The following is a 14,967-nucleotide window of genomic DNA, read 5'->3' as shown; positions in this document are numbered from 1 at the left end:
CAGCGATCAACTTGGAGTCGTATAGTTCATCAGAAGGGAACCGCATAATACTCTCGTGCATTCGATACTGCGTAGTTAGCATACGTTTGATGGAGGGCCCATGCAATGCCAGCAGTCTGTCAAACATGGTAATTTCAAGCGTGGTACCCTTTGTGACTTTTGCGCCATCTTTGACTGGCGCCTTGACCTTTGTATTGCTTGATTTGATGGTTGGTGGGAGCTGCAGATGGTCACCGGCACATACAACCTTCTTAGCAGATACGAGAGGGACCCAACACTGAGCCTCAAGGGCTTGGCTGGCCTCATCGATGATAACAACATCAAACTCATCGTTCCGCAACTGATAGCCTCCTGCCCCATGCAGTGTTGCCAGAACGACCTTGCTACCGCCAATGAGTGTACTGACACAGCGCCGTTCTCGCTCACGAAACTCTTTTCTCAGTTCTTTGAGGTCGGTGTAGATTACTTTGCGCTCCTTGCCGCTCTTCGTCTTTTTGATCGAGGCCTGCTTGGTGTCCATTTCTGTCCTAATATCTTTCACAATAGCACCAGCTTCTGATGTTTGCGTGAGTAAGTCGAGCGAGTGGTCAACCACAGAAGGCAGTAATCGAGCAGGATGGCCCAGACGAAGTATCGGGATCTTGTGAGGAGCTAGTCGCTCGACAATGTTGTCAACAGAGATGTTGGAAGGCCCGCAGACCAGGATTCTTTGACCCAGTTTGATCATCTGAAGAATCAGCTCGATTAGAGTGTGAGTTTTGCCAGTCTATGTATAAGCACGTGAGCAGGTATTTTCCACTTCAGTATAAGTCACTTACTCCCGGAGGTCCATGGATCAATGCTACTTCTCGAGATAGCAAGGCGAATCGAATTGCATTCTTTTGCGAGTCGTTGAGTGTTGGATCAAACCACTCGAGATTGCCCACGTTTTCATCTTTTGATAAGTCTTCGGCAATTGGCAATGGGCTCGACAAGCCGAATAGAACTCTGATGAAACCAGAATATTCCGACTCATTCATCTTGTTTAGTTTCTCCATCGCCCAGTTCATTCTTCAAGGGAGATGGTTAATGGTGTGATCACTGTTCATCATGAAGGAGATCACTCAACATACCTTTTGTAGGTCACTTCGTCTGCCAATTTGACAGCCCATACTCTCCCCGTGAAGCCAACTTCTTCCTTCCCCTCATCAATCGCAACAGCAATCCATCCTCTGCTCACTCTGGTAACAACACCTCTCGCTCCTTTTTTCTCTAAATCTTTCACTTCACGCTTTTTAGCGCTTCCTGCCGGCTGCTCAGCGACAAGAACGATATCCCCGGTGCGCAAGCCATGCTCAGGTAATTCGTCAGGTGAGCCCGTGGCGGCATCCGGAGAGAGTTCAAGAACTGTTCGGCCTCCGAGGCCCGTACGTTGGCCCGAGACAACAAGGTTTATAAGAGCAAGGCCAGCTCGCTGAAGGGCTGTCGGGCTGTGGTTGGAGATGAGGGTGCTTGTCTCATTGATCTCTGTCTGAAGTTCTTGTTCAAGAAGGGCGAGTTGGGTGGTGGCAAAGGTGGGAATATCAACTGGCTCTTTTTTGACAGCCATGGTCACTTTGTGTGGTTAAAGCTTGGTGAGGTTGCAGATGCAAGTGTAAGAGGAGCAGAATGCGAGGTGGGATTGGATGTTTGGTGGGGAGCTTCCATGATCAGGCAGACCCCGCCATAGCCCGCCCTGACGTTAGTTATCTGACTACCTACTTCGGGCGAAGTCATGATATTTGCTATCATGAGAGCTCAAAGGTACCCAATTACCCATAAAATAATACTGACATTAGTTGGCGTCTCTCATATCAAATATCTATATATACGCCAGCCTATAACCCATACTAAGAGAGCTCATACATACAAATACTCCTCTGGTATCAAGTCATGATGTAAAGCCCACATAAACGTGCCGCGTCAAAACCAAACCTCTTGCGATAAGCAGGAAAATTATGGCTCCAGCGCAAACAATGCAATATTAGAAGTAATCCAAATGAGGACATATTATACTACACGTGGAGACGAAAACTTATAGCTCATGCTCGGACGGGTGTATAGCAATCACGACCACAAGAGAGGCAACCATGATCGCCAAAGCAACAAACGCAACAATCATGATTGTACCACGACTAGCAGGAAACTTGCCCTGCATAACCCAGTGTTGAGATTGAAAATAGCGTTTATAGCCAAGGAAGAGAATCAGTATGCTGATACCGAGGAATGTGGTGCCGAGAGGCTTGCCCATGTGTCGTAGTGTCTGGGTGTTACTGCGAGAATTATCGCCATGTCCGCTTTCGAGAGACGTATTCAGGCGGAAAAGCTGCGTCACTGCTATGCCTATCGATGCGAAACTAAGAGAGGTGCGTAGCCATGCCAGAAATGTTCGTTCTTGGAGGTTGTTAGATTCGTTGCCTGAAGGTACCAAGGGTGAAGCCTACCGATTGCGAGGTGATCTCGGGCAACGCTGCCTTTGTTCTCCAGCTCTATCGACTGGAACTTTTCTGCCTGAGTCTGCCACCACGACGTATTTCCATTCTCTGAACTGGCTTGCCGAGTCGTCTCAGGGTTCTGGGCAGCGCCATTGTTTTGTTGGGAAGATGGTCGCTGACGTAAGGATGGTTTACGGATTTGTGGGACCGAGGTTGCGGTACTTGTAACATTGAGCGAGTTGTAATTGAGAGGCGGCGTATGAGATATGAATCCAGTAGCCTCGTCGGCGCTGCTGTCCTCATTGACAGGGCTCGGCTTGAGCGACGAGTTGGGCGGGAGGATGGGACTGCCGGCGGGCCGGGGTGAGAGATTGGTAGGCGAGGGACCAGCCATTGATTCGGCGCGTTCACGAGCGTTCTGTTGCGAGTAAAAGTTGTTCCTATCAGCGCTCACTCGACATTAGGGTGCTCAGGCGAGGGATACTGGGAGGAAGCGAGAGAGAAGAACAATGAAGAGGACGAGAACCGTAGAAGCACGCGAGATTCGGACGATATTTCGGAGGCTAAGGTCTGGATGTCGAGCAGGGGGCCGGCAGTTTCCCAGACGCCACAAAGACCATCTCCGTACGGACGGTGAGATAGTCGGCGACATGGTGATATCTACCAGTACCAGCCTGAAGAGCTATCGGGCTTGCAAGGAATAGCCGCCAGACCGCATGACATGCAAAGAATAGAACACATGAGGCTGGTTCACAAGAACATGGCCTTCCCGCACAATGTCTCATGAATCACCCATGTCTCACTCACTTTACAGGAACGGGGAAGATACACACCTCAAGTATCCCATTTATGCGCGCATTTGAAGATGAATGCCGCCCTAGTTGAAAGCCAACGCTGGAGGCCCTTCGGGCGGGGCCATTCGCACTTGAATCTGCATTGGCATCTGCATCTAGAGCATTCTCGGCCATCACGGGATCAGTGCGAGTCTAGCACAATTGATTGGCGAGGTTTAGGGATCCTGGTAAGAACAGGACGCGGCTATGCTGTGATATAGCGTTAGAACAGACGGAACAGTTCTAGTACGTTATGGCGAGCGTTGCGTGCGTGTTTAAACGTTGACAAGGTTATTTTGTAAAGTCAAAGGATATTTGAGGTCAAGACAAGCTTAGTCTGAGGTCCTCGTACCTAGCCTCCTACAGTGGGGTCGTCGCTTGTGACAGGCGCTCCGCACTCTTCAGCGGCTGTAGCGTCTGTACCCTGTACCCATCTACTCTCTATTGGATGGCACCAAATTAAACAGAAGCACGTCATGGTGCTAGAAAAGCAGAATGACGACGGTGAGACCAAGGCTATCGAGGGTTGAGCCAATCCTTGATAGCCTCGATTTTTATCGCGGTGAATTCTCATGGATCAAAGTCTTTTGTAAATTCTCGAACAGAATCTGTTACCAGTCAGAAGACATAACATTGACCAGGCTGCATCGCCATATGATCATTTTATGGCGGGTGCATCGTGACTTGACGAGTTGTAAGACCCCAAAGAGTGTAGGAGAAGAGCTTACGCTCCATAAGGACTGTGGTTCATCTTATACCTACCGTTAGTTACTATTGTGATTTATCATCTTCTTTGTCTTATCTTGAAGATACATGGGAGCAATCTATAAAAAAGTATTTCTTCTATATACCCTTTTGCCTCCTGGTACTAAACATGGGGTTCCCCATGCCACAACCTTGATTCTGTAGAGCCCTTGAATAAACCTCATGGCCTCATTCATACGATACCTTCGTCAGTTAATGGAGAAGGTTTCGTGCTTAATGCCTGGAACAATTACTATTCGTTACCTAATCCCAAGTATACAATAACATAGCAAGCCAATTCCTAGTAACTCTTATACCTCCATGTATACATTTTCCGTCCTTCGGCTCTACCTTATGAAATCGCAAACTCCGGATTGCCTTATTAAACCCCGGGGCTAACTCGCAACTGCCAGCATTTCACATCCGAATCGTTTTCCTATTTAGGAAATCAATCCAATGTCCCCACCGGCTGACTACACTACCTCGCCAGTTTAATTCCGGAAACTGCTCTTACACCCGTGTAAGAGAACTACGATAGTATCATGGATAAACAATAGAGTTGAAAAAGGACGTGGTTTTTAAGAGGAGTAAATCATTTAAATAGAGAGGTCAGATCCCTCGAGAGACATAGTTTCCTCATCACATCAATTTGCATCCCACTGATCTCAACAACTACCTCTCCAACAAATTCGTTCATCTTCTCTATATAAATTACTTCCACTCCAACACTCATCATGACTCACCAAATCCTCGGCAAGCAGGTTGGTCCTATCGGCTTTGGTCTCATGGGTACTCCCCCCCTGACAAATTACACCTTATCATTATGCTAACCACTCTCAAGGTCTGACTGCGCGTCCTCTCCCTGATAAGGACGCTTTCGCCGCCATTCGCACCGCCCTCGATTCAGGCTGTAACTGGCTCAACGGCGGAGAGTTCTATGGACCCCCCGATGCAAACTCACTAGCTCTCATCCGCCGGTACCTCGAAAAGTACCCAGAAGATGCTGATCGAATTGTTCTCACCATCAAGGGAGGCCTGGGCCCTAACTACGTTCCTCTCGGGACCAAGGAGAATATTCGCCGTAGTATCGATGATTGCATCGAGACTCTGGGCCCTGTTGGTCGGATAGCTTCCTTCGAAATCGGCCGCAAGGACCCGAATGTTGACTACGAGGAAGACACTCTGGCTGCAATCAGCGAGTATGTCAAGGAGGGCAAGATTGACGGCATCTCGTGTAGCGAGCTCAACGCCAACACACTTCGAAGTGCTGCAAAGAAGTTCAAGATTGCTGCACTCGAGATTGAGCTTTCACTCTTCACCACGGACCCCCTGACCAACGGCCTACTCGAGGTTTGTGGTGAACTTGACATTCCAATTCTTGCTTATTGTAAGTACTCTACTCCAATATTCCAGGAAGTTACATGATGACTAACACAAAAGTCTAGCTCCCCTCGGAAGAGGTTTCCTCGGAGGCCAGATCAAGTCTGTCAAGGACCTTCCAGAGAATGACATGCGTGCCAAGATGCATCCACGCTGGCAAGGCGAAAACTTCCAGAAGAACATCCAGCTTGTTGATGACGTCGAGGCCCTTGCAAAGAAGAAGGGATGCACTGTGAGCCAGATCGCCATCAACTGGCTCTTATCGCTCTCTCGTCGCCCGGGGATGCCTATGATCGTGCCCATCCCTGGCTCCTCCAAGCCTGACCGTATCCGAGAAAACGCAACAATCATCGACCTTACAGATGAGGACTTGTGTGATATCGACAGGTTACTTGCATCTTTTACGCCTGCTGGTGACAGATATCCTCCTCAACATATGAAGTACGTCAGTGCTTAGGAACAAGCATTGTCGAACAGTATTATGATGCGAGATTGGAGGCGTCAGACCGGCTAGTATTGACTGTGTGTTTTATAAGCCAGCCAAATACCTTGGTTTCACCTTGCTGGGCAAGGGGCTGCCTCCGAGATTTGGCTTGTTCCAACTTATTTGCCTGCTGTACACTGGCTATCGTACAAGATCCAGCTGGGTGCGCATAAGAGGGATTGGAGATAGAAAACGTTTTAAAAATAGTCAATTCCTGTAAATGCGTTCATATAATCAGTCATAAAATCATGATTCTCGTATAAACGTCGTTTCAAATAAGCCCACAATAGCAACGCTTTGTCCATCAGACGACCAGATTGACCGGCACGGGATAAGTGCCACTTCACAGTTGTCTCCAGTGTTGTTCCATAGGGAAACAATTTGAGCCGCATTTGCATATACCAAAGTCAATTGGGTATGAACAGTTTCTGTCCCGCGAGGGTGGAGTTGACGAAGCGACTCCTGCATAGTTTTGCACATATCTGTCTTCAAGCTACCCAGGGAAGCAGACGAAGGCCTATCAGCATGAGCATATGCTACTGTACTGTAGATGACAATAGCACTTGCGGTTGTGACGACTGAGTGCCATGTTTTCCAACCCTGAAGCCCGAGCTCAGACAAGCAGCACATCGAAAAACTCGCCTCTTCAATTTTCGAAAGTCCGTTATGAGCGTGCCACTCCACTGCAGCCTGTCGGGGTAGCTCTTCCACTTCAGCAGCAAACATAGGCGGGATACAAGTCTCAGGCTCATTCTGTTGACGAAGAGTCAGGGCCTCCCAGTCCGGAATGGTCTTTCGGGATTTCTTGTCATCGTTACCGAGCGACATGTAGGCAGGGTTGTATTTCAAGTCCCAGAGATCAGGGCCGCTATCGCCATCCCCTTCCTCATCTGGAGATCCGTGTGCTTGTTTCCAAGCATACCCTGCCAGCTGGGCGCTGCGCTGAATCTCGGACGAGTTGGCACGGGGGAAGTAAGCAACTGAGGTTGTCCACCACTGAATCTTCATCTCCTGACCAACTCGCCACAAATGTTGCAGAGATAGGACAATTTGAAGCTCGTGTGACTTCTCAGACGTGGATGGGAGGAGCATTGTTGCTGGAATCAGGGGTATTTGACCGGCAATGGAGATGCACCGAAGACCTGTAGACTGGCCTTGAGCTGTCACAGGCACGTCTATAGCCTGACTGTAGGGACCAATGTTTGCAGGTGCCCAGTATGACCTGGACTGGACATGGAGGCCATTGCGGTCCTGTGTCGCTTTAGATATAGGAGCAGTTAGAAAGATGGCAATATTCACACCGGCCGGCAGGAGGTCACCACAGGAGATGGTCACTCGCGACGGTGGGTTCGGTTTAGTGAATATCTTGCCGTACTCGCCATTAACCGTAGGAAAGTCTGACATGCGTCTTAAGATGACGATGGTACTTGTGATTTGGGAGAGTTGAACACCGGCCTCTGACGCCAAATCTCTGATCTTTTCTACGACCTGGATGGTTTCATCTTGTATCGGCACTTCACTGGAGCCGAAGTCTGGAAGGACAGACCAACGCAAAAGCTCGCTATCAGTAGTGAAGGACCCTGCATCTGGGGATAGTGGCGCCAACCTCCTTGAGATAGCAGAAGGCTTCGCAGCTTTCAACTCATTCAGGGGTGGTAGTAGGTCGTCAAATACAGTCTTGAAGTGAGGATCGAGGAGATTGGGGATCCGAACCGTTGGGTTGGCTGCAGCATCATGCTTGGCTTCTACCCGTGCACCACCCAACATAAGCCATGAGCAACCGCCTCCTTCACGCACTATCCTACGCCCCTGTTCCGGGACAACAATTTTCCTCTTGAACACGGAAGACGGGCCATCCAGGACGAGCGTCTCAAATTCACCACCTTCTCCTAGGGCTGCCGCACCTTGAGCTGAGCCAAACTTGCGTAATGCACTCTTGACACGGCTCGAGCCTGCTTCGCTTGATACCCGTTCCCAGAGATGGTTCTCGTCTAGTCCAGCACTGGCAACTTTGATGATCCTTGCCTCTAATCCAACATTGGCCATATCAATCAACAACTGGGTATCGGCTGAGATGGCTGCGGATGGGGATGGTAAGGCCGGATACTGCCATAGGTAGGCCAGGGGCACAAGACCTAGGCGCAGTGCTATTGACTCAACACGGGTGCGTTGGTAGGTGGAGAGGATGGCACCGGCGCATACAGCATTGGCCTCTGGATGGCGGGCGATAATGGACTGTAACAAGGGAAGCATTGACTCCGTCTCGTCACTGTCCTGGACCTTGTCCTGGGCATTAGCCGTGGCATCGTAGTCCCTCTCGTGGCGGACCGCACGTCCAGTGATGGGTAGCCGATATAGCGGTAGACCAGTTGCATCGGCGTACAGGGGGAGGACTTCGTGCCCGACTGTTTGGTACATGAAACTATTGAGGTCCGTGTCGGAAGATTCCCCGGAGCCCTGACCCTGATGAAGGCTGTCATGATCCTCTGTGGTAGGATCAGACGGCTGGGGTGTCCAGGTACCCAGATCGATGCGCTGGAAGCCCACGGGAGATGAGAGATCCGAAGGCGTCTGGAGATTGGTCTCTGGTTCAGCCTTGGTGGCGTCTTCCTGGCGGAACGGTGATTGTCCGCGTGTAGTAGCTGAACTTGAGTCTGATGCTAACAAAGTCCCTGGTCCTGGGAACAGGTTTGCAAGAGCCACGATCTGATGGCCGTGCTCGATACAGTGGATCAGGCTGAAGAAACTGTCTTTGCCTCCCGAGATAAGAGCAATGACATTGAGCTTTTCAGAATACATGATTGACAGAGCTGTGACGGTTGACCAGGCAGTTCTTTACGGAAGTTGTACCCAGTCAGGCAGGCAGCTTACGGCTGGGAAATGAGACTCAAAGGAGTGTTCTAGCTGCAATTTAGCGACTATTCGAAAGACGGGGTGGAAGGCTTGCAGAAGAAAGCCTCTGGCGTACTTTTAATTAGGAGCGGACATTTGATGTGATGTAGTGTAGCGTAGTTTGGTGGTGAGTTGGGATGAGGTGTGTGGTGTAAGAGGTGATATTGATAGCGCCAAGCCAATTCATTTGGTGGTGGATGTTTTAGGCTGGTTTCTCTGTGGGTCCCTGGGCTTTCAACCATTAGGTTGACTACGAATTTTTCGATACTGAAGCGTTTGTTAGCCTCTAAGCTACTACTCCATGAATCCAATGGCATGGGAAAGTCAGTCCACCATGTTTCATCTTGGGTTTCGCTGTGCTAAAACAAAATAAACAAGTGGCCGCCTGTGATCTAGCAAGCCCTCTCGAATGAACCAACAACACTTTTACTGTACCAAGCCTAGGCTAAGACCTTACCTTTTCCCCGAGGCCTTGACTTGACCAGCCGGATTCAATGCCAGCCTTTGGAAAGGAAAGGCGTCAAATTGTCAATCAACAGCCAATATCAGCGGGGAAATGGTGATGACATTCAGCCGTTACAATCCCATCCCGTGTACATAGTAATTTCCTTACCTTCTCGTCTCTACCTCATCTCCGCCTCGGGATCCTCTTTGTATTGTACCTAGTGACGGGGAGTCGACCGGACAATGAAGATCACCCGAAGAAGGTACGAGATGGTAATCCAGGGTCTCTGGTTATGCATCGAGTCTTAGGTAAACGATATGGATTCCATGTACATCACCTAATTGCGTTGCGAGTAAGGTAATCAATCAGTCCCACCTACAGACGGCGCTATCCAGCGATTTTCAACACCAACGCCGGCGCCAACACGGACAGCACGGACAGGGTCTTCGTCCCTCAGCGCCCAAGGCGCCACATGAGATCGCCGATCCGAATTGAACTCTTCTATTCCGACCTAGCCTCGACTGAAAGATCCGTCAACAAAAGAGGAACAGACTACGGAGAGGTAGGTAGGTAGCCAGCCAGCCAGCCAGCCAGAGACATGGTAGTTATACCAAGAGCTCCTCCAGGTGGGAATCGTGGCTAAGCTCTTGATGCGTCAGTGGCTTTGTCGGGGTTCATACAAGGTCTCGTGGGGAACACCGTCAGGCTTTGGGTTCGAAGGATGAAGGTACACCTAAGTAGTAGCCATGACGAGTTTCATGTAAAGTTAAACACGTCAACGTACTATCAAGTCACATCTCAGAGCAAGAAATCACAGGCAAGATGAGCAAGATATATTGGCAGCATTGTGTAAATTGTTGATCAATAGACCAAACTTCTAAATTGTACATGAATTGTTGTGAGGATGAGCGTCTGTCAATGACTGTGACCGGCACACTCCTGTACTCGACATCTCTAAAAATCCAGCAACAGGCAAACGACAGACAAAGAATCAGAGTAAACACAAGAATATGGAAGAAGAAAAAAGACAGACGCCTTCACCTTCGTCTCCCATTGCTCTCAAGTGATACCGTCGTCCCGGCGAGCCTTCAGTTCCAGCTTCCAGCCGCCCAGGATGATTACAACGAGTGTAAAGAACGGCAAGCCGCCAAGTTTTTATGGTGGTCGTTGTCGTTGGCAAACTCATCCATCACCTTTTAATGCAAGGTGAGGAACCGCTCCAAATGTTCTCAAACCCAAATAATTTTTTCCCCCTCGCGCCAGTTGTGTCCCATTGAAATAAAGTCACCAGAAAGTCAGGTTCAACCAGCTATGCCGCACGGTTGACCTTCGCGATGCATTGCAATTCTTGAACGAAAACAAGAAACCGATGAAATCAAATATCCTCCCTAGTGTCGTGATGCGTAGCGAGGCTGTGGATATTGTTGATACATGTATAGTGACGATGTGTAAATGCATTCATTACCGCTTGCACTCATTTGTGTGAAGACTCCCTTTTACCCAAGGTTATAACCCAAATGGAAAAATGTTCCGTGACCCAAATGCCACCGCCAAAATTGAGCGGATGGCCGAAGAAGAAGAAGGTCGTCAGCGTCGTATCGGGCATATGTCAAGATAATCGACTAGCTTTCTTGAGCATTTTGAATGATGTATGGTTGATGGACCATTTAGTCAGAGCGCTTGCGCTTCTTCTTGCCCTGGTCGCTGCCCTCATCAGAGGACATTTCACTTGCACTGCCAGGAATCTCGGAGGCAATCTGAAAGAGGACCTTGCCGTAGTTGCTGTAGTCCTCGGCCGTAGGAGGGACCATGGAAGCATCATATACGTGGGAGTCGTCATCAATGAGGTTCATGACGATGGCGCCGCTACCATGAGTTCGAGCATGCTGAGCCAGGTTGTCGCTTCTGGAGAACTTCTTGCCGCACTCGTTGCACTCGAAAGGCTTCTCCTGGGTGTGCAGAGAACGGTAGTGGCGCTTAAGATGTTCCTGACGGCGGAAGCGGCGGTTGCAGAGATCACAGACAAAGGTCTTTGAAGGGTCCTCGGTGAGGGACTGCTTGCGACCGCGGCGGTTGGCAGGAGCGGGAAGAGGAGCAGGAGAACCCTCGGAGCCGGATGAGGCACCAGAGTCGCTAGCTTCAGCAGCCTGGTTGGAAGACTCCTGAGTGTTACCAGAGTCTGTAGCGGAGGCAGCCATGTTCATGACTGGGCCAGTGGTGCTCTCCTTGGCGTAAGTCTTCTTGACACGCTTGTCCTTGTGGCAGTCCTCGGACGCACAGGGGGCGGGAGGGCTGGGATGGGAGGGAAACTGGAAGGCCTCGTTGTCGTCAAATGAAAGGTCCTCGTCACCAATGAAGCTGCCGTGGCCAAGGGATACAACTGAAGAGCCTGTGCAGGCCCGAGGTCGGGTGATATCAGCAGAGGCAGTAGCAGGCTGCTCAGAAAGATTGACGAGGCTATTGACGAAGTCGTCCTCAGACTCGAAATCAGAAAAGTCTTCAAAGGTGGGGAGGCCGTGGGGAACGGCCGGGTTGAAGTCAAAAGACTGAGCAGCAATCTTGGGCTCAACCTTGATCTCGTCGACAGTGAATTCAGGAGCGAGGGTACTGTTGATGGCACCAATACCGACGGTCAGATTCCTTGGGTCGCAGAAGTCAACGTCCAGATCCGGTGTAGAGACAGAGCGGGCATAGGGCGCAGGTGAGGGAGACAGAGACGGGGTGGACAAGAGGTCGCTGGAGGTGTTGCTAAGAGAGGGAACCTTGCCGAGTTGAGATTGAAGGTACACTATCATGCACAGTTAGTCTCCATCAGGTCATTCCCGTGTTTGCTCCACTATTCAGGTCCTGGGACAGCGCACTGGAGGTCTGCGCCTCAGAAGGTGATTGGGCCAAAATAGCGACAACGTCAGCACCATCTTTCCCGCGACCAGGCCCAAAAATAGGCTCAAGCCCGAGCTTGCGGCACAATACCATTGTGCAATCCCATAATTGGAAGGTTTGAGATAAAAGTAAACTTACCAGGTGTCATTGGGGGAGATCCGCAGTTTGACCAGTCTAGGACTGCAGTCTCAACAGGCTCGAGAGCCTCCTTGAAGCCATCGATACCATCGAGTCCAGAGAACATGGGGTTCATGGGGGTCTGGAGCACCTCGCAGGCGCTGGGGCTACCAATAGTACTGCCAGAGGTCGACAGAGGAGGTGTCGAAGGGAAGTACGAGTTCTCGTACAGCTCATTCTCCAACAAAATGGCGGGCTTATGCGACATGGGCTGTGGTGAGGCAGTAGGAGTCATGACGGCTGGGCCATTGCTGTACAGAGTGGGGGGCTGAGAGTTGCTGGCGGAACCGGGTCGCGAGTAGACTGGAGTTGAAGGCAGTGTAGGAACCATGGGATACATATGCATTTGTTGCTGAGCAAAGTGTTGTCGCATATCATGCTTGGACTCGGGGTTGTAGAAATAAAAGGGAGCTTGGCCGACGGCCTGGGGCATCATTGTGGAATCCATTTCTATTCAAGACTATCGTGTTAGCCACATCACCATCGTCTGGTATTTGCAGGATTCCACAAACCTTTAAAGTTGGCTGTGGTGTTAGCGGGTTGAAGGGTTTAGATATTAAGTTGGTATTGGTGTATGTATAGTTTGCTTGACTGGCAATCGGCCTAATGAAGGTGTGGTGTTCGGTTCTTTTGTGGTGTTCCAAAGAGTGGGCGAGGAGTTCAGACTCGGTATATTAGGTGCGTGGTTTGGGGAGGTTCTTGTTGTACATGTAAGGTCTCAAGTCTAGTCAACTGTAATTGAAGCAAGAACAAGAGATTTATCAAGTGTATCGAGAGTGCCGCAAGAGGTTGTTATAATGAATGTGAGGGACTCCCGAGGAACGAGGATATCCAGCAAATAAGAACGATTCACAAAAGAAGGAAGAACCTGGTATAAAAGAGAAGAGAGTATTACAGAGATCCGACGCGGTTGTCGATCAACACCTTTCGATGAAGAGAGAAACGAAGGATGGACAAGCACGGGGACGTGGAGTGATAAGTACTGACGACGAGGCCTGGCGTATTCACACCAGATGTGCTCGATAGGCAGTCAGTTAGAAAACCCTCCATGTCGTGTCTCAATCACCAAGCCAGGGTCAAGGAGCTGTGGATCTTGATCCACCACCACCACATCCCATTCTCTGGATCCACCACCCTCACTCTTTGGTTCAGAGGCCTGTCACTCGCAATCTGTCCCACGCCCACACACGCCCTCAAGGGCCCAGCAGCGGACCAGACGGCAGAGTGCCCCCGGGCCCTTGTCAAAGCACCCAAGTCATGTCTGGGGCAAGGGAAACATTAGGTGCGGGCCTGGGCGTCCCTGGTCTTCTTCAACTTAAGCCCATGGGCATGCTAAGCATGGCAGTCGTCCGCCAGTCTTGCCAGTACGGGCCATGGGGCCACGGTTCCCATCCACACCACTATGGCGCAGCCACTGGCTTTTCTAATTCTGGACGGTATCGGCTGGAAACCTCGAGCCTATCCGTCGCCGGATGGCCCGCCGCGGTATGAGAGTAGCCCCCGAAGCCTATCCAGTCCTTACTATGTACACCAATGCAACAACCCATGCGCCGACTGAATAAAGAGCTCGGCCATAAAGTAGTGGATAAGGTATGGATGTTCATGTGGATGCTTGTGCGAAAGGATGGGATGGCACGAAAAGCCAAAAGCTTGCAATAGAGAGGGTCCTCGATCGCTTGTGCAAGACCCGTGCGAGTGTGTGAGTGTGCACAAGTCCCCATGTCTTGTCTCTGGTGTCTCGTTCTTGTGTAGGTAGTCTGTCATTTTTTTTATTTTTTTTTTACTATTGTTGGTTGGCTTGTGTACGCGCTTGGTGGGTGATTTGTGTGCTCATCACTCACAAACCCGTGTCCAGTACAGCACAATCCAGCCCTCCATCGCACAGCACAGTTGATATCCGACGAACGGAATGAATACCACAGCCGCCATTAATGATGAGCACATCGCAATGCACATTTCTCTCGTCCCTCGTCTTATCCCTTCCATTCGTTTGGATGGCTCCTATCGACCAGTGGGGTCTTGAGGATGGCAGACGCGCCGCGAGTTATGCGATGACCCTAGACAATGTGCGCACCATGGTGCAATACCACTCGCCTTGAGCGGCCTCCCTACTTGCTGCCCCCCAGGTGGCACGCAAACCGCAAACCGCAAACCGCAAACCGCGTCACAGAAACTGCATAATCCCGTTCACTGATAGGATAGTGCCTTGGCGAGTCGCCATGCATCAAGGTGCATTAGACTCGCCGCGCCTCATTGTAACAGAATAATAAATAACTTGTATACTAAGTTCATAATGAGGATTGGGCACGTCCATAATGGGTCCTGGCCGTGCACAACTCCAAAACTGTCCACTCGGAACAGCGTTGTGCACCCCCTCATGTCCATTTTTGCCATTACACAGTCGACGGCGCCGATATGCACGCTTCCATTCGCTGGGCTATGTGGTATCACATCCACCTGATGCATCTATGGATGTGCTATGTAAGGTACAGATGACGCTTGCTTCATTTCCAGACCTGTTGGGTTGGCTGATCACCTCGGCGCGGGCTCTGGCAGACTACTCGACTCTGTGGAGCGTTCGACGTCACCCATCCCATCAAAGCAGCCATTGTTGTTTCGTAGTCCAAGTTAGAAGGAGCCTGTGGTGATGACGGGCTACACAAACTCGTAAGGATG

The 14,967-nt window shown here is 50.3% G+C and overlaps 5 protein-coding genes across 5 annotated transcripts; 1 reads left to right on the top strand and 4 right to left on the bottom strand.

Annotated features, from left to right (window-relative positions):
• Window positions 1-880: 880 nt before the first annotated feature.
• BKA55DRAFT_170398 (uncharacterized protein) lies at window positions 881-1,667 on the bottom strand. The gene has a single exon (XM_046185010.1). It carries the CDS (start codon window positions 1,586-1,588, stop codon window positions 1,100-1,102), a length of 489 nt encoding a protein of 162 aa, XP_046055057.1. The 5' UTR covers window positions 1,589-1,667; the 3' UTR covers window positions 881-1,099.
• BKA55DRAFT_554902 (uncharacterized protein) lies at window positions 1,641-3,600 on the bottom strand. Its single transcript, XM_046191612.1, has 3 exons — window positions 3,287-3,600; window positions 2,463-2,871; window positions 1,641-2,412 (listed from the first exon to the last, which is right to left on the bottom strand). The coding sequence occupies exons 1-3, from the start codon at window positions 3,419-3,421 to the stop codon at window positions 2,054-2,056; spliced, it is 903 nt and encodes a 300-aa protein (XP_046055056.1). The 5' UTR covers window positions 3,422-3,600; the 3' UTR covers window positions 1,641-2,053.
• Window positions 3,601-4,764: 1,164 nt separating this feature from the next.
• Window positions 4,765-5,867, top strand: BKA55DRAFT_684502 (NADP-dependent oxidoreductase domain-containing protein; the record flags this gene model as incomplete). Its single annotated transcript, XM_046198648.1, has 3 exons — window positions 4,765-4,819; window positions 4,872-5,417; window positions 5,476-5,867. 3 exons carry the CDS (start codon window positions 4,765-4,767, stop codon window positions 5,865-5,867), a joined length of 993 nt encoding a protein of 330 aa, XP_046055055.1.
• A 137-nt stretch (window positions 5,868-6,004) lies between these two features.
• On the bottom strand, window positions 6,005-8,941 carry BKA55DRAFT_170350 (uncharacterized protein). The gene has a single exon (XM_046185009.1). It carries the CDS (start codon window positions 8,691-8,693, stop codon window positions 6,141-6,143), a length of 2,553 nt encoding a protein of 850 aa, XP_046055054.1. The 5' UTR covers window positions 8,694-8,941; the 3' UTR covers window positions 6,005-6,140.
• Window positions 8,942-10,898: 1,957 nt separating this feature from the next.
• BKA55DRAFT_589676 (uncharacterized protein) lies at window positions 10,899-12,727 on the bottom strand (the record flags this gene model as incomplete). Its single annotated transcript, XM_046194978.1, has 2 exons — window positions 10,899-12,019; window positions 12,253-12,727. 2 exons carry the CDS (start codon window positions 12,725-12,727, stop codon window positions 10,899-10,901), a joined length of 1,596 nt encoding a protein of 531 aa, XP_046055053.1.
• Window positions 12,728-14,967: the final 2,240 nt, after the last annotated feature.

Source organism: Fusarium redolens (genome assembly GCF_020744475.1).
Source record: "Fusarium redolens strain MPI-CAGE-AT-0023 chromosome Unknown BKA55scaffold_2, whole genome shotgun sequence".
In the NCBI taxonomy this organism is placed as follows: Eukaryota; Fungi; Ascomycota; class Sordariomycetes; order Hypocreales; family Nectriaceae; genus Fusarium; species Fusarium redolens.
This window is presented reverse-complemented; position numbering and strand designations above follow the sequence as displayed.